The sequence below is a fragment of the Notothenia rossii genome (assembly GCF_949606895.1).
Source record: "Notothenia rossii genome assembly, chromosome: 8".
Classification (NCBI taxonomy): domain Eukaryota; kingdom Metazoa; phylum Chordata; class Actinopteri; order Perciformes; family Nototheniidae; genus Notothenia; species Notothenia rossii.
Window position 1 is genome coordinate 58,875,051 of NC_136906.1, and position 27,026 is coordinate 58,902,076.

General features: G+C 39.1%; 2 protein-coding genes across 2 annotated transcripts in view; one reads left to right on the forward strand and one right to left on the reverse strand.

Annotated features, from left to right (window-relative positions):
* Positions 1-26,918, reverse strand: tshr (thyroid stimulating hormone receptor). The gene is made up of 10 exons (XM_079644080.1): positions 26,205-26,918; positions 19,547-19,618; positions 17,461-17,535; positions 10,552-10,626; positions 9,033-9,107; positions 8,389-8,466; positions 7,768-7,836; positions 6,201-6,278; positions 2,675-2,863; positions 1-2,253 (listed from the first exon to the last, which is right to left on the reverse strand). The coding sequence occupies exons 1-10, from the start codon at positions 26,372-26,374 to the stop codon at positions 813-815; spliced, it is 2,322 nt and encodes a 773-aa protein (XP_079500206.1). The 5' UTR covers positions 26,375-26,918; the 3' UTR covers positions 1-812.
* Positions 1-27,026, forward strand: part of cep128 (centrosomal protein 128) — a 93,322-nt gene that overhangs the window by 2,469 nt on the left and 63,827 nt on the right. The window lies entirely within an intron of this gene.

Consider the following 27,026-nt stretch of genomic DNA (forward strand, 5'->3'; position numbering starts at 1 on the left):
GGTATAGGCAACAAAAAAGTATAATTTCAGAGTCTACTTGGACTATAAAAACACTTATTTCATGCTTTTCCACATCACAGTCAGGTACCATAACCATACTTGTGTGAATGTATTTTTCAGTTTACAGATGAAATACCACCGTTCCCGTTTTCATTCATAAATCCCCAAGCACTATTGTCTAATTACCTCATATTATTACGGATAATACAATAAGAGAGACTGTGTTTTTACATTTTCAGGATAAAGTTTCCACTGTGGAACAGCACTGAGCCAGCAGGCTGTCCTTGAAGACAATAACAAAGACTGAGAAGGGCGCCTCTGAAAGGTCATCATATTGCAGGATAATGAAGTGTACCAAAAAATCTGTTTTATTCCCTTGTATATCAATGCTAGACTGTGCAGAGATCATTGATATTAAACTAAATTAAAGATACTGAAAAAACAGATTCAATTCATAGTTATATATGTAGGTTTGGGTATGTATCTATTACTATTCAAATACAATATCTATACTATCTTTCCTTAGAATAATTGCTGTCCTTCTCTAGCCCGTCCCTCCAAATACAAAGGACTTTGAGTGAGATGAAGTCCGGCTCGCATTTCAGTGACACTTGATACTCTCCAACAACTGGAACCATAAAATCATCACAGCCGAAATGGTCAAAACAGCTGAACTTGGCCTGAAAACTGAAGCAGATAGAAAAGTAGATATTTCTGTTAAATATCCAAACAGATCTGTCCACAAACACTTCAAGGCCTTTCCTCTCCCACCTGAACCTGTCTTGCTTTACTCGCTCCAGCTGGTGTTTGTCTCACGTCTTCAGGCTCTGGCTCTCTTCAGGGCTCGTCTGCTGGCAGGTATGTCCGGAGCTCTTCTTCAGGTGGATGGGCGCCTCTTCCTGGCCTCCGCTTCCACCTTTCCTAACCTTATCCTTCTCCCTACGGACCTGAGACGTCCCGCTGCTGCCCTTTGACGACACCGTCTGGCCTCTGAAAAGCTGCGCCCTTTGCTGACAAAGGCCCACCTTACTGAGGAGGATGAATATGTCCCCTCTGAAGGCCTTAGTGAAGATGGCATAAAGGAATGGGTTTGCACAGGAATTGAGCGGGTAGAAGAGCACCAATAAAATCTTAGAGTTGGAGACTGTGATAAGCGGTCGATCCAGAACGGCTGACATGGCGTAAAAAGAGATAGGAGCCATACATAAGAAGTCAGTAAAGATGAGGACAGCCATGCGCTTGGCAATGTTGGTATCCTTGGATCCAGACCGGTAGTGAGGGTTATGGACTGCGCAGTAGATCTTAAAATAGCATGCGCAAATGACAAGGAAGGCGAGGATGTTGAGGACCAGCACTGACAAGATGAAGATCTGAGACACTGTGGACTGAGTGTCCATTGGGAGACAAATACTGACCTTCTGGTAACTGCTCACCCCGACTAATGGAAGCAGGGCCAGAAGGAGGCAGAAGATCCAGCCGCCTAGCATCACGGCTGCGGCGTGGTGCAGACGCAGCTTACGATCCAAACGCATAGCAAAGGTGATAGCGTACCACCTCTCCAGAGTGATCACCGTCAAGGTGTAGACAGACAACTCGCTGGCGAAGACCGTAAAAAACCCTGCAAGTCCACAACCAGGGCCCGTCTGCCAGTCTATGGCGTGGTTAAAGTACTCTGCTTGCGTGTGGAGGTCTACAGAGGCGATAAGAAGCAAATAAATCCCCATACACAGGTCTGCAAAGGCCAAGTGACACATGAGGAAGCGAGAGACTGAGAGCTTGTAATGACTGGTGAGCAGAACCAAGAGCACCACCACATTTCCCAGAACAGCCAGCAGACTCACAAACCAAACGGACACTCGCAGGAAGCCAAAACCCATTATGTCCTCACAAGGATTGAACTCATCGGGCTCTGGTACACATTTCACCTCCACTCCCTCCTCACACATCACATAATCGTAAGGACCTTCGAAGTCTTGGCTGGTGTCCTCCTGGGGGTTCTTGAGGGTCTCTCCAAAACCCACATCATCATCTGGCTGACCCCCAAAGTAGGCATGGTAGTGGAGGCTTCCATGGAAGTCACCTCTCCTCCAGTCCTGCTGGGAGTCTCTGTGGCTTCCGTCACTTGGCTCCTGGTCTGGGATTGTTTCCACAACACCATCCCCTTGGAGGGAAGGCATGCCGAGGGGTCCCACAGAGCGCTTGTGATGTTGGTCGTAGAAAGCAGTGAAGTTACAGAGAATGTACTCGTAAAAGCTGTAAAACACAAACAGATTGAGTCCATCAAGTAATACTCTAGTCCTGTATTAGACAGACATATACAGAGCTGGCTTTAACCCTCACTCACGCTAAGTGTCAAATGAACTCAGTACATTATATCCAGTTGAAGAAAAGTCTGGTTCAACCTTCTTTCTACAATAACAGCAATGAGTGACACTAATTATGCCAGCACTGTTTGAAGTTATAGGTAAACACGTCAGAGTTGATTCAATCCCTGCCAAAGTCCACACCATACAAGAGCAGCTGCCCTACTCCCCGTGGTAGATCATCCAAACACACAAAAACATTCTATCGGATGCAGTTGGTCTTTCAAGGACAATCTTCTTGAGATGCCTCCAATTTTCTGACTTTCACAAGTACATTCAAGAACACAAAGTGATAATTGACGAAAGCTCACCCTCGTTTCTTTTTGAAGTTTTTGAAGCCGCAGCAGTGGCTGGGGTAGGTGAGATTGGCGACGGTGAGGTGCTTGAAGGTTTCGATGGGTGGCAGTTTCTTGAGGGCCCAGGCATCGCGCGCCGACAGCTTCCGGAGAGAATCCATACCTATGGCTGGCAGGGACGTGATCCCAGTTAGGGACACGTCTCTTTGAGACAGCAAGGGAATGAAAGAATTAGATGCCTTATTATAGACCTTAACTTCAATGCATGCGATCATTCTTGGCAAAGCCCTATTTTAAGTTATTCAAGGGTACTTTTTGGGCTAGGAATGATTAAAATCTTGGGGGTCAAAACTAACAGAACTATAAAATTCATCATTTCCACAGACAGCACCGCTCTGCTCTTCTTCCTCTCTAAATGTGTTGCTGTGGTTGGATGTGCAAATATTCGATTTTAATTCTGGTTTTTGCTCCTGTAAAACTTTCCACGCAGACATTTCTTGGATGCCCTGTACCATTTAAAACTTTTGGACTTTGCCCTTAAATTGTATTAATCCTGAGGTCGCAAATGGGGTTAAGCTATATCCCCAATACAAGTGATAACATGGCATTTTATGCACATCCCTCACATGTGAGAATGCACTTAATGGATGCTATTAAAGGTGGGGTAGGTAAGTTTGAGAAACCGGCTCGAGATACACTTTTGGTTATATTCCATGGAATGCTCTTAACATCCCGATAGCAATGAATATCTTAAGTGCTTTGACAAAAAATCCATAAAAAATGTCATCTGTGGAAGCCGTAGTACTGCAAAAAGCACGACCAATCATTTTAGCTAAAATAAATGGATGGCCTACCTGCCTGTCAGCCTTCCATCTGTGCACAAACTTATCTCGTGCCCTCATTGGTCATGTGCGCGTTTGTGTGTGTTGGAGGAGGGGCTCTGTAAGGAAGTGGCAGATTTTTTCCGGTTGTGTATTTTCAACTTCTAGCTGGTTTCTCCAAAATTACCTACCCCACCTTTAACTAAGTTTAAATGCTATTATTTTATCTAACTAACTGAGAGAAAAACCAGCAGTTACCACCCATCCCTTGAAAAAACGTTCTATCAGAAAACCTAGAGGCATACATGATTAGACCAGAGATCTAGATGGATTAAACAACACCCTCCATCTGTTTCCTACACTCAACTGCTCACTCCTTCATTATCTTTTAATATGTGGTTTTTCTTGTAGTTGGCCATCATGCCAAGGCCAGCTCAACCTCATCGTGCCAAAGACATGCAGGGGATTGACAATCTTATCGACATCCCATGTGATTCCATTATCGGGACATTCCACTTTTCAGCACTGGACATTCGCCCCTTCCAAAGGCCAAGTAGAGTCCAAGTTCTCTTTTGCTTTCTTTAGTTTCCTAACCCATTAAATCTCTAAGTCATTGTATCTGCTGATTAATTCGATTAAATAAAATAAACAAAAGCCAAACCATTTCATATTTGCTAAGAGCCCCGTTGTTCTTTTTAAGTCCCATTTGCTCTCCCCACTTCTGTGCCCTCAGCTCTTTTTCCTCTCATGGGGCACATTGTGAAAGTCTTCAATAAAAGCAGCACAGACTCTGAGTGTCAGTCTGATTTTGTCATTCCCAGATGTTTAGCTCATGACCTCATGGAGCTGACCTCACTTAGGACATGTTCCCCATTGGAACGGGGGATGAAGACCTGCACACGAACCCATTTACCTTAGCAGCCACTTAACGACAAGATCAGAGCCATAACAGCAACTGAATAGCCGTGGTAATGGCTTTTGACAATCAAACACCTTATAAAACGCAGACTAAGCCTTAAAATCCTTGCGAATGGCAAAAACGATGACAGTATCAGGGAAATGTCGGAAGTTACTCTGTCCCACGCTTGCACACAATGCGTTTCAGATTTCCTGGTCAAAGACACAGCTGTGGAGGAATGATTTATACTCTTTGATGATATGCTATCCATTTCGCAGACATGGCTCATCCAGTCTGCACATGATGCGTGAGGAAATTGTTCAAATCTACCTTGAAATGGAGTGAATAATGAAATTACCAAACTAGGCCTATTTACTATTACATGGTATTCGGCTTACCATTTTATTCAAAGCGACTTCAATACTGTAGTCATGACTACGGGAGCAATTTGGGGTTACGTTTCTTGCCGAAGGACACTTCCAACATGTTGACTGATAAATACACTTTTCAAATGGTATGCTATATGTACATTTGAAATAAATAATTGAAGCAGTACTGCTTTCCCTTTTTGCGAAGATTTAAGAAGATGAATCATAGTCTGGCTCCGTCCAATGTATCAAAATCCACTATCCAACATCTCTGAAGCTCACTAGTTATAACATATTTTGTTCGTACAAAACCTGATATCAATCATAATCTAACTCTCTGCAAGAAAGTGAAAAAGCAACCGTATTTCCCAAAATGCTCATAACTATTCCTATAAAGTGAGATCATGCAACAGGAGTCGCTATAGCCTCAAGAATAAATCAGAAAATCCATGTGTACCTCCGAAGGTGAGTTGATCTCACTTAATTGTGCCTTACAGTCAAGATGGCGCCAAAAATAACATTTATCCATCTTAAATAGTGAAATTATAAATTCCTTTTGCTACCCAAGCAGCTGTTGATTAGAGTCAGAAGTCTATAAAATAGTTTTTAAGAGGGTATGAATCACTCCTACCATGAAAGGAGAGTGCCCATCGTTTTAAAGTCAAACCCAATGGTCAGAAAAATGACTCACTGGACCAGAAGCACATTTTTTTAACAGGAATGTGATATAAAAGCTGTAAAAAAGGCATTTTCCATCTCAGTTTTAGCTATCCTTGTGTCCTAAGCTATTGGTCATCATACCAGACCAAGTAAGGCTGGAGGAGACATATTTTGTATTGCATTGGACTGGGGGGAGGGGGGGGGAATAATTGCTAATAGGTTGATAACTTGAATTGCAAGATAAATTCATGCTTTTTCTTCCTTTGAAAGTTCAACTTCTGAAATAGTAGGCTACAGGTTACCACAACTACAAGAAGTGTGCGACCAAAACAATGTTACAAGATCCATTTAAAAGAATACATTTAAATGATAATTGAGGCGATGTTAAAAAAGGTACATGATAAAAGTATCACTTAGATTATTAGTCAATTTTTTGAACATGTTAGAAACAAAACAAGCAATAATAATAATTATAGCAAAGAGAAGCAAAATAGAAAAAACGTTCAAGGTATGAAAAAAGAAAATAGTTTCCGTCATGTTCAAAAGGGGCAAGGAGATGCTTAAACTTTTCTGGTCCTACCCCCTCTAGCGTACATTGTTTATGAAAAGAAAAGTTTAGGTCATCAGCATCCAGATGAATCGACAGAGATCTTACAAAATTACACAAAAATGTATGTAACTGAGTTTAGACATGCTTACGTTAAATAAGTATAGGTACTGTATGTGAGGTAAGGATTGTGTTTAATTACAGAGTTGCAAGCGGCTCAAATGTCCAAATCCCTTCAGGTACTTACAGAAGCAAGGGGCCGCTGATGGTACCCCCAAAAGCCCTTTCATCGATCTTGGTAAGATACTTATTCCTGCGAAGGTCCCTGGACAGGAAAGCACAAATGTAAGTTTATTAGGAGAAAGGGTATCCTTCACATTTCAATCAGACCATAAGAGGTGAGGCATGGCATATTTTTCCAACCCTCATCACCGCACATTTCTGTTTATTTTCTCTCATTTCAGAAGTGAAACATGACAGAAAAAGGTCTCACTCACATTGTTGATTCAAATTAGATAGTATAAGATGTGATGGCGTTTTCCTTAAACACACTGAGCACCCACACTACACATCTCCCCAAATCCCTTAAATCTAATAAGGATAATAGACCTGTGAGGGGTGTATTTGTCTTGGTCAGGCAGTGCTGGGATCAGTTCTCCCCTCAGAGCAGAACGTGCTCCAACACAAATACACATGTGTGAAGACTCTCTGGTATACGACCAATGGCTTAATTAGCCTCTTAAAGGGACCTGAGATGTGTGTCGATGTTGTAAAAGAAGAGAGTGGTCTTACATTAATAACATTAAAACCTCATATCCTAAATATGCAGGATTCTGAGCCAGCGGTTGACAGAAAAAAGAAAACATGTTGCAAAAAAAGAGGAAAAGGAAGCAATGCTTACCTCCACTGTTGTCATTTATCCTACTGAGGCTATTGAGTATATAAGTGTGACATTGATTTCTTCAGGTTTGACACAGATCTAGCATCCAGTGTCTATGAGAGCATGTGGGAAGGTTACTGCTTCCTGATACCAACTTCTACCAAATCATATTTTCCTATGAAAACTCCAGTTGACTAATCAAGAGCTGGGCTTCTATCCTTTTTGAGAACATATGAGAAGGCTTGTAGAGACCCAACTGTGATCCCACTGCTTTTGTAGTGCAATTGTGGGAAAGGAAATACACATGCCAGATGTCAGAAATGGTCATAAACACTGAGTAACATAATTTTGTGAGAAATTGAAGACCGCTAAATTGGCTGATTTTGGTGTTCCAGTGAAAAATATTTTACCAGATGAAAAAACAAATGGGAGTAAAGAGTTACATTTTTATGAAAACACAAGAGTAAAAACAAAGCAAACTGAAAATTACCCTTGAACCTAATACACAAGTAGCTACACCACTTACACGTTTTATATTACTCTGTGTGATAGTGTGTGTATTAACTAGGTTGTGTATGAAGCTGCTGGAAAAGGTACAAAATGACATTATAGGAAATACCGGTACTCGTAAGCCTATTTGTTTGTTTGCTAAAAGGTGAGATGATAAGACAAGACCACTTTAATCTTTGTGTGGTTTATATTAAGCTAAAGCCAGTAGCTACTGGCTTTCTTAGCCTTACATGATCAAAGATTAGCAAGATGAATCAATAATATAATTACAAATAACAGATGAAATAGTAACCTATTGCATATCTACAACCATAAGCTGTTTAGAGGAAGTCGACATGGTCACTGAGTTGATCCATTGGTTTTTGGATGGTTACTGTTTTGTTTTTTTGCAACCATAAGTAATGAGTTAATGTGAAATACTTACACTTGATCCAGTTTAGTCCCATTGAAGGCATGGTTATGGATTTCTCTCAAGCCATTTCCATACAGCACCCTGGAACAAAACACAAAAGTTCATACAGTAACATCAACACAACGAAACAGATATTTCCGACAAACAATCGTTTGAATTAGCATACTTTCCCATGGGCTTATGCCTTATCTGTTTCTGTGACAGATAAGTAGGAGCTACTTATTTCACTTTCAATGTTGCGCAGTTTTGTGATTTTTCATCCAACATTTTCTATAACATGCTGTTTTGTGGATTATAATTGCAATGCATCTTCCTTTGCTCCCAAACCTAACCACTTGTATGATTGTCAGTGGTCTTTGAGTGTCGGTGTACTTGTTTGCGCTATCTTTGAGAGGTTCAACTCAGTTCAGTCTGAGGACATGTTTTCAAAAGTGTAATTCTTGCCAATCCACACAAATTCTAGTGGCTATTTTAGGGTTTGGATTGGATTAGGATGTTCACAATACATTGAACAACTACAGTTTAAATCAAGTTCACGTTTTCCCATATGATTTTTTTGTGTATGACAGTAACATACATTTAAGCGGTTATTGTCTACATTAACGCATATGGATGCTCTTGCAGATATCTTACACTGTCAGAACGTCGCTGGTGATGCCACGGAATGAGTTGGCCGGGATCTCAGTGATGTAGGGATGATCAGCAATTTCCCTGCAAAGGAAGAAACCGAGCAGGGAGGAAATGAAGTGGTGTTGCAAATAAATACCTTTCATTGGAAAGTGGCACAGGGAGAAATAAAGTAATGGATGAATTCTCAAGTATTACGACACAGTGGGGAAATGAAATTAGAGGGAGTTGAGAGGGTGTTGACAGAAAGATGTGAACATGTGAGTGTAGATGTTCATTTTCATGCAGAAGGTTTTATACGTAAAGGCAGATGTTTATTGACAAAATCACATTTCTGAAGGGAAGTGGTCTGTTAGTGGTGGCAATTTCTCATAATTGAAAACACATTTCCCATAATCCCTGTGCAAAGTTGTGTTTCAATCTTGCTTCATGCCTGTCCTTAAATGTAATGCAAACGATGGTCTACATGTAGTCGATGGTTGAATTCTTTATCGTTCCTTGAGCAGTATTTAGAAGCCATGTTGGTTCATGGTAACATTAGTAATAGCTTCGAATGAATGTGGCAATGTGTTTAATATGCTACACAAAGCACTTTTTAATTTGCGTGAATATTGATTAGTTTGCTTAGTTTAAAAGCTAAAGCAACTCACAGCATGAAGTTCATGTCATTAGAGTGGATGTTGCTCAAGTCAGGGAGGAAGGTAAGGCCGGTATTGAAAATCCCCCTGAATAGCAAGAAGATGGAAACAGTCAGGACACATAGTAGACACAACAGAGACTACACAAGGTCATTTTGAGATGCAATGAAAAGTGGTATATTATTTTCTTATTAATAATCCTCTGTAGGACTCAATCAGACAACAGTGTAATGCAAAAGCATAGTGAGTATTGCCTTTACAAAAATAGTCCTTAAGCTTAGTACGCACTATATTTTATAATATCCATCAATTCATTTGAACTATGTCTGCTAAGAAATTACGTTCCGATAAAACAAAAATAGCTGTCTCAATTACCAAAAGTGGGAAGTAACTATATAGATTTACAAGTACTGTACTTGATACAATTTTGAGGTAAATGGTGTACTTTTACTCCACTACATTTATTTGAACCTTTAGTTACTATACAGATGTGGATTAATGATGTGAAATATAATCAAGTCTTAAATCAGACTTTAGTTCCACCTGGAGTAAATTCACAAGCTACCCTGCAGAATACAAAGTCATTCAAACTAGCTGCACCTTTACCAGCTTTACACTTAACACTTTAATACATCAATAATTACAGTCAAAACATGTAATATATATATTATTCTGAAATGGAACAATCTGCAGAATGACAACTTGTTTTTGGTACTTTAAGTATATTTTAATGCTGATACTTTTGTACTTCGATTTGAGTAACATTTGCAGGACTTTTACTTGTAATAGGGTATTCCTACATGCTGGTAATTCTACTTTATACTTAAGTACAATATCTGAGTACTTCTCCCACCTCTGTCAATAACTCAATGTATTTCCCTAAAAGAAAATATGTTCCCATTATGTTACAGCTTTAAGCATGTTGTTAGCATTGTAAAATGAAACAAAAGTACTTGGAAGTATGTTTGGTCTGTAACTTGATTAACATATGTAATTTAAGACTATACTTTAATCAGGTACATTACTTATGTAAGTTAAAATAACTCAGTGTGACTTTTCGTTAGACATATGACATAAGCAATTATCTGCCGGGTGAAAAACGCTTGTTTGTTTGGCCTATTAATCCATTCACTTTGATTGAAAAGGCGCCAGAAACAAGTTTTCAAAAGCTTACATTTGGGATGAAATATACTCCTTTGAAAGCATAATTCACAATACAGTTTTGTTTTATCGGAACATAGTATTTAAGGTTGTTAATTTACTGGCATTTCTCTGGTTACAAGCCAGGGAGTCTCAAAGGACTTATAAGTAATAATGAAATCAGGCCAGTTACATTTAATATCTTCTAAAAAGAGTGTGCAGTCACTTTTCTTGCTGATTCTGATAAACACAAAGTTATGAATAGATCACAATGTTAAAATGATTTCCAGACTCAAGCATTTTAAATATAGATCCCTCATATTTTACTATAATGCTGTCCATATGTGGAATTCAATGACATTCTTTAAAGCATGCAATGAAAAATACTCACAGGTATTTGAGATTTGGGAGATGTTTAAAGGCTTCTGGGTCAATGTAGGTCAGAATTTGTGCATTACGTATTTGTCTGGAGACAAGACAGAAAAAAATAGTCTTCAATAAGGACTTAGAGACATCAACAACAACTCATTCAGAGAAAAAGTAAATGACAGAAGTGTGTATGGTAGACACTCTGAAATCATTAGGACACACACTCGGAAACACACTGCTTTAAAACTTGCTGACAGGGCAAGGTGCATGCCAGTGTGCGAGAGGGGGGAAACTCGGCGCAGACAGCCAGGTCCGGAAGTTGAGTCCAATTAGTGTTTCATTAGTGTGTTTACTCTGGTCCGCCCTGGGCTGGACTGAACACCTCTCTCTCCCCCTGCTGTCTGAGGCCATGGCATGCGCTGCTCTGGATCGTGTGTTCTGGCCCTTCTTCACACACCTGGCAAACCACAGTCAGCCCACCAAACAGATGTGGTCAGGTCAATGGAAGTCGCTCAGTGGGAGAGGTTCTTCTTCCCAGGGCTGCTGTACAAAGACTAAAGCTTCACTGAAGGAGTTGAAGGCAGTTTTATCAGCCAATGTAACCAATGACCAATGACATAGTCTGTCAAGCAGACTATAAAACTATGAGTGGCAGAACATTAGTTGGCTGAGTTGTTGAAACCCTTTGAACCCAAGAGGGTCGGTCATACGGTGGGGTTTAGAATTCGACTTTCTTTTACTTGGATTTCCTACTGATAAAGTTTGTGCAAATGTTAGCCATAGTAACTGGTCGGTGGCGTTAACTAAGCAGTCAGAAAAGATCTAACGGCAATGGAATGGAAACGACATATTCTATAAAACGTCCTATAACGCAAACATGCATGTGTGCTTGTTTGAGGTGGTTTTGGCCGAAAATATTAGATGCGTTCAATGTGATATGGAAAGGCCTATGCCAAATTATTTCTGGCATGGTGAACATTGAACTCGCATAGCTGATTAGCTGTTTGTGGTTGGTGATAGAAATGTAACCAAAGTAGATCTTTCTGCTTTGTTGTCTCGTAGATGGGTTTGATGGCCGAGGTGAATTGTTTTTGGTTTGCAAACTCTACTACTTCTACTCTGTTTACTGCCAAATTACAGCACTGCCTAAAGAGCAGCCTACACTGCAAACTGCTCTTCTCTCCAAACCAGTTGATGGAAGGTACCTAATTTGCATTTCTGTTTTGTAACACTTCAAAGTTTTTAGTCCTCCAAAAGACACCTGGTAACTTAACCATTAATTAAGAATGATATTTCTGGCTAATAGACAATATACTCTCTAATTTAAACTACCGTTTGGTCTCCACCAACTCCTTAACACAATACGGCTTTTAAATGGCTGGCTGCTACACGTTCACTAGTCATTAACATAATTAGTTTGCTGTTTGGTGCTGAAAAGGTAGAAAACAGTTTGTTTATCTGAGTTTTTTTTGTGGGAAATGAAAGTTGTGGGATTAGGTTGCACGCTGTAGAGCCAGGTCAATCAACTTAAAGACGCTCAAAAGTTCCATAGAGTTGAGGGAAACTGCAGCGTCTGCTAATGATTTGTAGCCAATTTGCCATCCAGTTAATTTAAAAATATTGATACAAGCAGCTTTAATTGCCGCTCTATTCCAAGTAGCTCACACAAACAAAATGCTGTTCTTGCTGCTGTAAAGATCAAATACATACATTTCGTTGTGATAGGGGATCCTCAAAAATAAACGAAGATTTAAAAACCTTCTCAAACTGTTTATGCCAGCCTGTCCTCCTCCAAAAAACGACCAAATAGGTTGATTGTTCAGCAGCTTATTACGACCTATAGTCACGTTTTAAAGCTTAGCACCTCTAGTGGTCGTGTAAGAAACAACAATTTGCGGCATATGCTCCCGTTGATTGCAAATGCTCCGGAGGGTCGTATTCACTAATAACCCTCTCTGGAAAATCCTAAATTGTAGAATAGTTTGGCCATTAAAATACTTTTTAATTGGATTCCTAGCGAGAAGTGTATATCGTACTTTTAGAATCCGTGTCCGGTGGATGTGTGGATCTATAGTTTGATAGATATTACGAAGATGGTTTGAGGTCTCGTCAGGAGAACGTTAATATACTACGTCTTTCCGCAGCGTCCATGTAAAGTTGGCGTCAACCCTCACAGGGTGAAAACAGTATTTCCGGTCTCGAAGTTTTCATAATAAAACCGGAAGTATTGCCCTCACTGTCAAATGATTACACAGTGATATCTGCATTACTCATCCACTAAAAAACATCAGATTATCCTTTTTGATTACACAACATTGATTGGTTTAAATTGTGTACAATGCTTTTGTGTTTTTAACCTTCGATTCGGAGAAACAAATAGTTTTTTCTGAGTTTAGGATGGCCGAGGACACTACACTACCCATAATCCTCAGCTATTGTTTGGGACTACAACATCCGCTTTTCTTGACAAACCCCGTGATTAGTCCTCAAGCTCTGTTATTGGATGTTGGAGTGGCAGTGCGCCAAGGTTACGCCGAGCTCTTTGAAATGGAATGAATCCACGGCAGACTATCCAAAACTGGACTCAAACGGGAACCCGCCCAGAACTACATATTGTGTTTCGGAACATGGTCGCAGTGGTTCTCAACTGGTGCGTCGCGACCCAAAAGTGGGTCGCGGACCCATTTCGAGTGGGTCGCAGATGTGTGAGTGAAAAACAAAATTGGGAAAAAAAAAATTCCTTTTTTCTTTTTTTTTTTTGAAGGCACGATTTTCTAACACTGTGCATGCAGTAGGCGTTGGACTGAAAGTACCAGAGACCATAAACGGTTTTGAAAACTTCTGTCAAGTAATGATCATCTTCTCAATAAAACATCTTTGCTGATGTTTTTCGAGTCTTCTGGCCAATCAAAATCAAGATTGTTGCCGGAAGTCTCCACGGAGAATAACTTTGTGGTAGAACTATTCTTTATACACCCATGGGTACATCTTCAGATAAAAATGAACACATAATGAAATATGACCCCCGGTTTGATGATTGACAGGTCACAGAACCCTTACCCACAATTTAAAGTATTTCACACAGACTATCTCCTCTTTGCTCTTCTCTCTGTGTGGAGCAGCAAGTTCAGCTGTCAGAACAAAATGAAAAAAAAACAATGGCATAACATTTTATTAATATGACGTAATACATCTATTTATTTTCTTCTCAGAGTGTACCAGAATGGGTAGTTTATATGTTAGTATTTCAAAAAATCTCCTGGGGGACAATCCCCCCAGACCCCCTGCTGGGGTTAGGTTTTCAGCACGTGTGCCTTTTTATGTTATACAGTTCAGCTTTGATTCCATCATCTCATTAAACCTTATTTAAAAGCATTCTTTTGTTCTGTTAAGGGATATAAGGGATATATGCACCGTACTTCACTTTAATTAATATTGTATGCTGCAAAGCGTATATATTACTGCAGGATTTTTTGTTTAATAGATTTGAGTAGTTCAAAATATTGGGTTGCGATCTATTGACTAAGGAAAAAGTGGGTCCCGAGGCCTGACCAGTTGAGAACCAATGGTCTATGGCACGTCTCTACTGGGAATTGTAGTTTTAAAAGACGTTTTCGTATTTCCCATAATTAGAAGTTGCAAGTATTAAACTGTGTACATCTCTGGAGGTTTAGGGGATACGAAACACATTGGTGTTATCAAATGTAAAGGTCCCATCTCATGGCCATTTCTACTGATCATAATTCCATTGTTGAGGTCTACTAAAATACATTTATATTGTGCAATTTTCCAAACTCACATTGGTTTCTCATACAGCATCTCTGTATAGTATGTGTATTCACTCTCTGTCCAAAACGGCTTGTTGGAGCTCCTTTATTTAACAGCTGGTATTATGTCTGTGACCCCTCCTGTTGTTAATTGATAAGCCTGAAACATGCACTTGTCAAGGTTCAGAGGCAAATTTTGCAAATATGGCAGTAGCCATCGATCATCTTAAGATAAGATAAGATAAGATACACTTTATTTATCCCAAGTTGGGAAATGTTTTTGTTACAGCAGCATACAGTACTACTTTGTTCTACTCCACTACAATTCAGAGGTTAACCTGGTATTTTTACTCCACTACTTTGTCAGACTTAATATGTATCTGTTGATAGCCCCAAAGTTTTTTTTCTTATTCAAAAGAAGACCTTAACTTAAAGTATTTCATTTCATTTCAAAGCTTTATTTATGTAGGTGAATCCCATTGAGATCATTGATCTCTTTTTCAAGGGTGACCTGATTCTTTAATGCTTAAATAAAGCCTTATTAAAAAAATGCAATAAACTGCTTAAAAAACTGTCAAGGTTACAGTGTTAACACAATAAATTATACTTTCCAGTATAATTTCCAGTTTAGTTTATGACGGATTTATTTTGTTATCCACACATAATGGTTTTGATATTTGTAACACCAAACATGACCCAGTGGTCTAGTTAATAAAACATAATAATATCAAACATAATATTACTATTAACTTTATTGTGAAATTAAAACAGAACGATAAAGAAAAATACAGTTTCAGTCTCTCGATTTGAAGCTTATGCATTGTACCATGAACCTGTATAGACCTGTAACAGTCAACTGCATGAGGAGTTGGAAAGGTAGTTTCTGAAGATGTTACAAATAACACACAGCATACAATACCATAATAACTTATTATTTATTATTTTATTATTAGTGTAGGACACTTATGTATGTATAATATCTGAAGATGTGTAGTTTTATTCATGTTTTCACATAATTTTACAGGATATTGCTATAATATTTCACATATTGTAGTTCTACACATTAATATCTGATTTGTAAAACATCATAGAAAGAAAGCTATATCCGTAATTTAATGGTAAGCTATTGAAATTCTGAATCCTAATCAGGGCTCTATAAATAGAGAACTACGGCAGATGTGTAATATTTAATGCAGCCGAACCGTGTATTACAATGCCGTTATGTGATGACTTTCAAAGAGAAAAGCAAGCACACTCGGAATAAAGTATTATTATTTTTTTTTATTTATGTTTTCGGATTTCACAAAGCATAAACACTATATCCCAACGTGCATTGCGGCTAAAACATCCAATCACCGAGCTTCAATGATTGCTGAGGATTATGGGTAGTTCGATGTTTTAGATGTTTTAAATGTGTCTCTCAGAATCGAAAGGAAAAAACCTATGGGAAAAACACAAAAGCAGTGTACACAATTTAAACCAACTAATGTTGTGTAATTTAAGGATAAACTGATGTTTTTTAGTGGATGAGTACTGCAGATATAGCTTTAAAATCATTTGACAGTGAGGGGAATACGGTTTTATTATGAAAACTTCGAGACCGGAAATACTGTTTTCACCCCGTGAGGGTTGACGCTAACTTTACATAGACGCTGCCGTTACACGTTCTCCTGGCGAGGCCTCAAATCATCTTCGTAATATCTATCAAACTATAGATCCTACACATCCACTGGACGTAGATTCTAAAAGTATAATATACACTTCTCGCTAGAAATCTAATCAAAAAGCATTTTGATGGCCAAACTATCCTACAATTTTCCAGAGAGGGTTAATTGTGAATATACGACCCTCCGGAGCGTTTGCAGTCAACAGGAGCACTCGAGGTCGAAAACTTTAAAACGTGATCATAGGTCGCAATAAGCGCTTGAACAATTGACCTTTGGTCATATGAGTTGGAGGACTTGTTGGTTTATGCATAGGTTGATCATTAGTGGACTCACATCATTTGGCATTAGATGATGAGCAAGACTGAGATTTAAGTATATAAAAAAACTTCACATTTTTCTAGTAAAAAAACAGGAATTCCAGACACTGCCGGTTTTACTTGATGGTGGTATGATACAAACTTTACCCAGCCCCCTCTGAATTTCTGGGCTCAGACTGCAGTCTTTAGATCCACAGCTGCTGTCGGCCTCAAGCCTCCAACAGGAAGCAGAGCATTAATTTGTGTCTGACCCTGAAGGAAACCTGAGAGAGATGCCATTATCTGATGTATGGCACTACACCACACCAATCAGTGGCAAATAGGCCCCGGAGATCCAAAATACACCCCCAGAACACTGATACAACCCTCAGCTCGCAGCTTGAATTATTGTTTCTGTCTGTATTTCGCTGTCTGGAATTCAGCACCTAATAAGTAGAGACCAAAAGGAAGGATAATTAAGATGAAAATGACAGGCAAATGATACACGCACACCCATAGAGGCATGTCAAATACATTTCTGTCGCTGTTAATCCCAGCTACCATGTCAAACTGCTATACATGTCCACATTTGATGCTGTAATTGAAGAGTGGAAACAAATAGCATACACACAAACACTGTTGTAACTTGGAACAAATCATTCTCATGGGCAGGAATTCTTATAATATATGAACTGCTAGGAGGTGTTCTGCTGGAAAGTGTGTGGTCCACCCGGAGACTCAGCCATAAATCTCTATCCCGTAATTGAGAATAAAGCGCACCTTGCTAGCCTTTCTTTCCCCTGAGCTACCTTAACAAGAGCTGAAACATGAGGAAGACGAGGAGAGAATCCAAATACTGGCTTTTGTTCGGCCTCTACTTCTCTGTTTATACCAAGCTCAGTAATAATGCTGCAGATCAAATCAAATTGAATTGTTTCGCATCTAATTCAGAGAAACAATTGCCACAACAGGGTCAGTTTTCGTCAATTTCTTAAATGCGAGTGAGTCTAAACAGCTCTGATAAGGAGCAGTGGCGTGTGCAACACGCCACTGAAATAAGCTTCTAATCTTTTTCCTCTTTGCTTCCATTTGCTGCTGGCAAAGTTCAAAATTAAGCATTTGTTTCTCTCCTGAGAGCAAATGGAACAGCTTAATCAATGAGGATCGATAAAAAGCGTGCCATTTTCCTTTAGTTACTCACATGTGGGTGATTTTCTTCAGGCTGTGAAACGAGTGCCTCTCCAACCTCTGCAGCGTCACGTCCACTGATATATATCTGAAAGGAATACACAGAGCTTATACCAAATCTTAAGTACACAAGGCGTTTTAATATCAAAATGATGATGTTTTTTCAACCATCTGTCTGTCTTACATGGTGAAATATAATGTTTTTATAAATGAGTGTGTGGCTCTGATTCTACAGCCTGCAACTCTTTATATTATCAACCCGACGTGCCTAAAGACTCGAACCTCATGGGTAATTTTTAGGAATGCACCTCACATATACATTACCTATTCATCAGTCACTCTGCTTCCATTTGTTATTACTTGGTAACAAGTATGCTTTTTAAATAAACCATGAACTTAGCACTCAACGAAACTTAGAGATGACTAGAAAAAAAACAAATATTCTGTTTATAGTTATAGGTATTACAGGTACTTAACAAAAAATACATGTTGGCAAACTAAACAGAAAAAAAATAGTGTTTGAGAATTCGGCAGCCATTTTGCTGTATTTTATACTATGCAGTCTGTCTGAAGAGCAAACAAAAGCCGCTTTCACACCAAGTACTTTGCCGTACTTAGTTCCCAGCACTTAGTACCCCCATGGAACTAAGAGCCGATCGCGTTCACACCGGAATAAGTTCCCTGAGGGAAGATTACGCAAATGAAGCCGCTGACGTCACTTCTTCTTCTTCTGCTTTGGGTTTACTGGCAGGCCGCAAACCACTTCACGGCTTTTACTGCCACCTGAAGTCCCCGGCCGAAAGTCCCCGGAGTTGGGGACTGGCTTCAGTAGAAGCTGCTAGGACTCCCAGCAGCTTCTATTGAAGCCTTCTGAGTAAATCGCCAGAACGCCGACACCTCATCACTCCACCGCTCCCATGTTTTTTTTTGTGTTGCCATAAGTTATTCTCTCCGCAGGGCTAATGCTAATAATGCTAATGCCAGCAAACGCAATGGCGGCTTCAAAAAACTTTTCAGAGTTTTACGGGGCGTGGTTTGCAATTCGCCCAGCCAATAAGAAATGTGTACTTTTTTCACTCCCACCTCTCTAGCAGGCACTAAAGATGTGGGTAAAAGTTCTCTGAACTAAGTTCTCTTTTTGGTGGAACGCAATAGGTCGTACTATCCTGGGGAGAAAAAAGTACCAATTTTGATTGGCTGGGCGAATTGCAAACCACGGCCCGTAAAACTCTGAAAAGTTTTGTGAAGCCGCCATTGTATTTGCTGGCATTAGCATTACTAGCATTAGCATTAGCCCCGCACAACAACGGAGAGAGAATAACTTATGGCAACAGAAAAAAAAACATGGGAGCGGTGGAGTGATGAGGAGGTGTCGGCATTTTGGCGATTTACGCGTCAGGTGGCAGTATACGCCGTGAAGTTGTTTGCGGCCTGCCAGTAAACCCAAAGCAGAAGAAGAAGAAGTGACGTCAGCGGCTTCATTTATGTAATCTTCCCTCAAGGAATTTATTCCGGTGTGAACGCGATCTGTACTTAGTTCCATGGGGGTACTAAGTGCTGGCACTAAGTGCTGGGCACTAAGTACGGCAAAGTACTTGGTGTGAAAGCGGCTCTTGTGGCAGTTTAAGGCTTACTGAAAACGTTTTATCCCTTCATGCATGACTTGGGCACAGACAACGGACTCAGCGGCTGGGGATCAAGTGTATATTTTACCTTTACACAGAGACTACACCTCTGGGAGTATAATCACCACACACCCAAAAACGCTCTGCTGGAATACCTAGTAGCCAATGTCCAAGCCCAGCTGTGGTTGAAGGACCAACATTCCTATTGAAGGAAAGCATTAGCGCTTCCAGCTGTGATTAAGAGCCAGCGCTGATACTAACCAGAGAGCATATCAGCTGCTTGGGTGGGAGACAGAAAGGAAAGTGGGTGGGCAGTTTGGAGCTGGAATTGGTTCCCATTTTTTAAGCAAAGCAGTTGAAAAGGCAACAGGTGGATGAGAGCCACTGTGAAGGTTTTTTTTTTTTAGAATAGCAGTTAATGAAAAGTGTACCAGCCTTGAATGTAATAAAGCCCCTAAATAAATTGCCACTCACATCCATGAGATGTTGACCAGGTAGGCAAAGGCGTCTGCTGGCACTGATGTCAGGCGGGTCTCAAAAAGCCATCTGGTTGGAAAATAAAGACGGACCTTTTAGTTGTCACAAACACATTTTACACTGATGTTATATTTGAAATTTTTTAAAGGAAGTAATAGACATGCTGCCAAATATGCATATTAGCTTTCTTGCAGAGTGGCAAATGAGAAGGCCACTCTCACATCTGTGTGTACCTAGAGCCAGCTGCCAATTAGTTTAACTTAGCGTAGCATAAAAACTGAAAACGGCCCAAAGTTTTCCCAAAGGTAACAACATTTCTTTAGCAGCACATTAATTATCAAAAACAAGTTAAATTGTATTTTTTTTTACATCTGTGATGACAATATATAGTTCTTTTACGAATTGCAATGTGCCAGGCTATTTTCTGGAGTACTTCCTGGAGTCTCTGCTGGTTGCTTTGCATTGCTCTTGGCCAAGTAATAGTCAGCTCCATAACTCCTCGTCAAATGACCAGTTTATGTTTTTACACCTCAGTTTTTGTAAGGACATGACAAATTGAGATTTAGCTTGATGTAAGTGGATCTAGCGGTCCAGCTAGATGGATTTTGTTATCATTGGAAAGAGCAAGGCTAACTTTTCCCTCCAATTTCAAGTCTTTAAGCTTACCATCTCCTGGTTGTTGCTTCATATTCAACACAATTGGTATCCATTACTTAGAAATTCAATTAGGAATTACTCAAAATTATATTTTTTAATTAAAGGGATTTTGTTATCATAATGTAAATTGAAGATTTAGAATGTCTGTCAAATGTCCAATAATTCAAGATACAAATAAAAACAGAAGAGCAAAAGAGAAAGGCAGATAAAGAGGGTCAATTTCAGAATCAGATCAAAGGTTTATTCAAAGCACATGGTGAAACAGAACCCCATGGGGGAACATGGGAAAAAACAAAGCCTTGGATCTGACTGGACCTGCGCTGGCAGCCAAATCAAACAATGTCTGGGTCTGTTTAGGACCATGTTTCAGAAATTAAGGTTGGGACCTTAACGTGTCATTCAAATGGACCTCCACAGTGTTGTCCCACTGTCGCACTGAAAAAGGGAATATTTTTTTATAACATGATCTATAGTCCTGCATTTTACACAAAAGTCAAACTTGTTAGCTTGATGCTGTTTCTGAATGAATGGAGGAGACATTTTTGTAAGGAAAAATGTTTAAAGATAAATAGTTTAACCTTTTTGGAGATAGGCTCTTTCTTGCTAAGAACTAAATGAGAAGATAAATACTATCCCACATAACAAAAAATATGGTTGGCTTATTTAGCTTAGCATAAAGGCATGGTAAACAGCAAATCTAGCTTTTGCCAATGAACCCTTATGTTGTGTTCGGGTCTCCCGTGACCCGTTTCAAGTTAAAATTATATACACTCTAGTTTTTTTTTTATCAGAATAAGGCATGATGATATTCATGATATCCTCCACAACAGCTATATAAACACTACAAAACTGATTTTGACAATTTTAGCCAAGTCTGAAGGTCTCTAAAAAAGAAAGTGAATAATTTGGTGTTTGGGTCTGGGAAGACCCAGCAGAATTGTTGTGGGTGACTCAGGGTCAAATTTGGTCCAATCAAGATTCATCTTTGACTTTAGACATTTTGAGATTTCATCCAACTCCCATAAACTAAAGTAAGCTAGAATAGAACTCGGACCTTTGCTATGGTCGTTTCCAATGGTGAAAAATAATGTGTATTTGTAGAATGTTGCAGATCTGCTTCAAGATTAAATTGCTTATTCCTTGGCCCACACTAATTTGTTCCTTGGCTGAAGTAATAAGCGTATCTCCCAAAATGTTTTGAGTAAAATTGTTGGCATTTTTACCTAGCTGGTCAAAACGTGTTATTTATTTCCTGTGATCAAGCTACATATTTTGTTGTGTTGGATATGGGAATCACAACAGATTAATAGAGAAAAGAGATTAAGATGGTGGCCACATGTGTTGATGTCATATTGAACTCCAGGGCCACCCCGCAGCAGAGTATACATTCAGAGCTTGTTCCATATCTATTTGGAATCAGGTTCATAACGGTGACTCAGCCTATACGTGACCGTCTTTAGGCACCTTTGGTTGATCAGGGTAACAATAGACTAATTCAGAAGCTGAGATCTGGCCCATGAGACTGAATCATGGGGGGTTTTAGTCAGTAGACATGGAAGCACACAGCAACCTGAATGCATTCTGACAAACTCAAACAAACAGAGTGACACAGAGCAGACCCTGACACCAAACACCCCAGTCAGATTTGCGCTGGTTCACCACTGCGCACAAACCCAAATAACCAGCAGGCATTTTCTCTAGGGAGCGCGGAGAGAACACCAACAAGCCCATCTCGAGAGCTCGAGGAGAAAATGACTCCCCCAATTTGTCATTTTGGATTGAAACCTGAGAAAACAAACAGGTTGGGAATTGAGTTTGAAGTGGGGAGAAGCCACATAATTCATGATACGGCCAGCATTTGATTGACAACATAGCTGTTTACTATGGGCTTTTGATGTGTAAAGGTCTGTGGTGACTGGAAGAGAGGGTCATTTACATATTCTGATGCACAGTGAACCTGCAGTGTGATTCAATGTAAACTTCTATAAGTAGCAATGCTTTAATGTCTTCTCAGTCAGAATGATTGGATATACATTATAAATCAAACAGTTGAATTACATTTTTTCAAGATTATACTTGTTATTTTTATAAAAACGCAAGATAATTATAGCAGAATGTGAAGTTACAGTCACGATTTCCATTACCCAAATCATCGTACAAATGAATATGTGGGGAAAATGTCAGTATTTCCAGTAATCTCAGCTCCAGCTCATCATGTTCAACGTCCCTCTTATTTTACAATTAATCCCAGTGCTCATCTGTTAACATTCAGGAACCAGCATTGGGGTTTCTCTCTTTGGTCGGTTTTCTAGATGAGAGGTCGAGGTACGACAAAAATAACCAGTTATCTCATGTTTAAACTCCAATTAAAAAATGCTGAGGTTATTGAAAGACTGGAGCTGCTGTGTTTTCCCTACTTTCCCCTTGAAGTCTTTTTTCCTCTTCATTATTCTCAAATGGAGCTCTCCGGGTGTTTGAGAAATGTGCTGTAAAAGGTAAATATTGTATTTGAATGCATCGTCCAGACATTACATGTCACTTGTTAGATTACATGTCACTTGTTAGACGCTTTTATCCAAAGGACCAGACACAGTCGGGAGTCACGCTACGCAGGTTTTTAAGCGCGGCTGTGCTTTCCTTTCCACCTCTCTGACTCCCAGTGACACATGGAGTAACCTCCACAAGTACACGCACACAAAGGACTCCAATCTTTAAGTGTCCACACATGCACACTCACATACAGACGTCTGCTTTGCATTTTGTTTTTTTTTAAAACACATAGTCTCATATTCACAAAATATTTTAACCAAACTCTTATGTTAATAAAATGCTTTGCCGATTGGACATTTTCAAAAAATATTGTATTGATAGAGTAGGAATTTTAAAGCAATTTGAGAGCACTGACCTCTACCCATGTTGAAACAAAGTTTTAAAAGGTATTCGTTTGGGAATAAAGCTTATTTGGTTTCTAGCAGAGCTGAGAAGACAGCATGCTAATATTTATACGCTAAATATAGTTAAAGAGCCAGCAACCAGCTTCATTTAGCTTATCTTACACAGACTGCAGGTGGAAACAGCTAGCCCAGCTTTGTCCAGAGGTAGGTCATTTTGCCTTTTAACACATAGGTAGCACATTAATACTTAATGGAGAGCAGCAGGTATGAGTCTTAAAGCCAATACATTAGAATTTTAGTCCAGAAAGTCATTGGTTTTTGATTGGGTTTCTATGTCTGAAAAAAGGTTTAAGGTTAACACAAATATTTTGTTCCATGACATTGACGTTGAAGTCATGCGCCTGTGATGTAATTTGTTTGATAGAAAAACCATGGCTTTTACTTTATAAAACCTACAATATTGTTTTCATTTGTGAAGATTATCTTTCTGGACAAAACTTTGATCACAAACTTTGTTTTGCCACAAGACGTTTTTTCTGCAATAATCAAAAATCCCCAAATCCCATAAAAATGCTTTCTGTACTTGACTGTGCACTCTTGATTCCAGCCTTTATGCTATGCACAGCTTATCAAACCAACTTTCAGTTGTAGCTTCATACTTTACACATAGTTTTTATACATTTGACTTTTTAGTTGGACTTGAACATTTTGACCAAAAGACAAGGTTCCTATATCACACACATTTTGAGTTGAAGTTTGACCCCGACAAAACAAAAACCTGGAATCTTCATGGCTAAGTAAGAGACTTTAATTCTGGCCTAGCTGGCATCAGTGGAACTGAACTGGGCTTCATTCCTCATTGTGTGAACAACTAAATCTCCCTCACGCCTCATTTGCTAGAAGATCCCGCTTAATACACAGTCTATTTTGGGCTTATTTGGCAGGTATTTTTTATCATTAGCTTGGTGGCATGCTTTGATGTCTATCTATCTTCCTGGAGGGCTCTAGGTAAACTCTGGGCAGGAATGTGCGGAAGTCTAAGGGGACATCGGGGCATGTGGTCAAGTGAATTGGGTCAGTGATCGGGAGATAATTTTATGTGATGGGTGCTTTTTGAGGCAATTCAAAGTGGATGGAGGTGTATTCTGATAAACTGTAAGAAAGGAATTATCATAACACAGCGCAGGACATTTGTGAGCCCCACATGAGTGATTCTGAGAAATGTTTGTGCAAGAGAATCAAAGAGAAAAATATTTTAAATTCTAGAAAAAGCCCAATTTTTATTGAATGGAAATACCCCCTTCTACCTCCTTGAGTTCTATGTTTCCACACATGCGGTTGAGTCCCTCTAAAGGGCATGCGTTTCCATCACTCAAGGCCGCTCGCTCTCTGTTGCATCATCTTTGTCTTGCACTTGAGCAATTTAGGATTTGTAGAAGCCCCGCTATATTTTTCAGACTTGACCCCGACATATTACATAATGTCGGCTCCCAGGGAATTATGACGCATTCTTTAGTTTAGGGTCTCAAGTATCAAGAAGGCAGATTGCAGGCTTAACAGCTGTTGGTTATATATATATATTTTTTTACAATTCTGTTGTTTTTTTGGCCAACTGCTAACAGAATCCTAAACACTTTAGTTATAAAAAGGTTTTTTATTTAAGATTTGTCAGTTCTTTCAGTACATGAGTTAGAAGGTGTTAGGCCTTGGATACAACTTTCTGTTATTCTCCCCTTTACACAGTATATCACTGTAAATTGCACAGATTTGAATTGGATAAAAATATGCAATATAAAGATGCCATAATTTGCACTCTTGTAAATTGCAATGCTTATCATAATTTTCGGACATTTTATAGTTTAAGCATTAATTCTAACTGATAAGTTGACCCTCAAAAAGTGCCAATTATTATGATAATCAACTTATCGTTAGAGTAATCATCAAAGCATGTCACTACTGTATGGACATTTCCTTTTGGTTATTTTTTACCTGAATAAATAGAATGTGTGTTTTTGACTGAAACAACAAGACATGTAAAGACCTCTACTTGGACTTTTATAAATTGTGATGGACATTTTTACTATTTTTTTACTTTAATTTATCGACCAAAACTATTCTTTAAAAACTATTTTACAGATTAATGTCTAATGGAAACGATTAATTGTTCAATACTCAATTCTTATATAACTTGCATCTCTAATGGAAACAAATTATTACTGTGCTGTCATAAAGATGTTACTGTAAAGATTTATTTTTTAAGAAGAGTGGGCATAGTGTGATCCAGTTAACTTTAAAGTGTAGTCTGTTAGCTGTCGAATAGAATGAGCCCATCATTCCAAACGTGTTATCTTTTCTATAATTTGCACATAATAGGGTTGACCAACAAAAATAGACACTTTAAATACCCTGGAGCCTTCTGCAAATCTCCCTCCATCCATCCTCATATTTTAACGGCTACAGTAAATGTGTTATTAAAATATTCATTGGAAATTAATAATATGATGATCATGATATAAGTTAATGTTGTGTACATGTTCTTCGATAATTGAACGGATGAAAAATAAAGAAAACACTAAAGACTACCCTAAATAAAAAGAAAATCCACAATATGTTTGAGATACTCACGTTGTCTTTTTTACCTATTGAGTTACCTGTATACATGGTTTGGTTTTTTATATGATTTTTTTATATTCCGGTGGAATAATGGTTCAGTTCCTATAAGGTAATAAAAAGAGTTCAAATAAATTAATCATTACAGTCATTAAAATGTATTTTTTTTTAAACTACACCTATCAATTATTTGTACGTTTAGTGTTCCAGCTACACTTCAAGTAAATCATGAACCAAATCACACTTTAACATCTTGTTAGTGATAGCCTACAGATAATAGACTTCTTTTTGAAGTCTAATAGACTAAAAATAATACTTTAAAATTGAATCGCTACTTAACATCACAGACAGCCTCAAAGTCCCTGCGGGAGCACTTTGAAGGATTATTCATGATATTATAATGATTTTTCCTCGGGGTTAAGAGCACTTTACATTCAAATGAAAGAAAAAGCAACAAAATGACTTTTACAGATGCGTTTTGTACGCCTACTTACAGTGTCTCCGTGCCTGCTGGAAACCTGGGGAGAATATCAATGTCACGGCAGGAGATTGTGTGCATTTTCCACTCAGTGCACTCGCAGACAGCAGGGCAGGAGTCAGCCTCCGCCGCGGTGCTCACATGGAGAGTGACGAGCGTAAACAACACGCATGTTATCACCTGCATGCTGGAGGGCTGCTTGCTGTCAGGCGGCTCAGAATAACTTCTTGACAGTCCTCTTGATGTCCACAACAAGCATTTATATAAACCTTAAAACAAAAAGAAGCCAGGATAGTCAAGGGTGTCTGTTTTTGATGTGTAATCCTCAGGTAGAGTCAGTGGTAGCCTACTGGGCTGGAGTGTTATGCTCTTTACGGGGGCCCAGGACTTTCTGTGAGGTTGTGAAGGTGGGGATGATGTAGGACGGACAGCTTCAGCTCTGGTGGGTTTGGAGGTGGTCTTCTACTTTAAGGGAGGGTGGACTTCTGAGGCACTCTTGTGTCAGACTCGAGAATAGTTTGTTTTTCTTTTCCCCCTTGAAACGTTCATTGTATTGCAGCCTATTCTGATATACAGCAACAAGTAGTCTACTTTTCTTTAAAGCCAGGTATCCCACTTATATTTTACGTTCAATTTCAATACATTTCTTTGTTTTTTTAAAACGTTTTTTTATTAAGAGTTTCGTTTTTTCATGTGTGACAAGGTGACAACCTCTGCTTTGTTTTATTTATTTATTCTTTTTTTCCTTCTCTTTTCTAACTGACGAGCGGCAAGACTGGCGCTAACACATTCCTTTGGACAATGTAGTTCACAAATGATGCATTCCTACGCTGCTTCA

What these genes read in the sequence shown, in the direction of transcription:
- tshr (XM_079644080.1), bottom strand. Translation starts at nt 26,374, where the DNA reads ATGCAGGTGATAACATGCGTGTTGTTTACGCTCGTCACTCTCCATGTG. An exon ending in AATGACATGAACTTCATGCT is followed by an intron (nt 8,467 to 9,032) that starts GTGAGTTGCTTT and finishes CTTCCTTTGCAG; the next exon opens with GGAAATTGCTGATCATCCCT. An exon ending in ATCAGCGGCCCCTTGCTTCT is followed by an intron (nt 2,864 to 6,200) that starts GTAAGTACCTGA and finishes GCTGTCTCAAAG; the next exon opens with AGACGTGTCCCTAACTGGGA.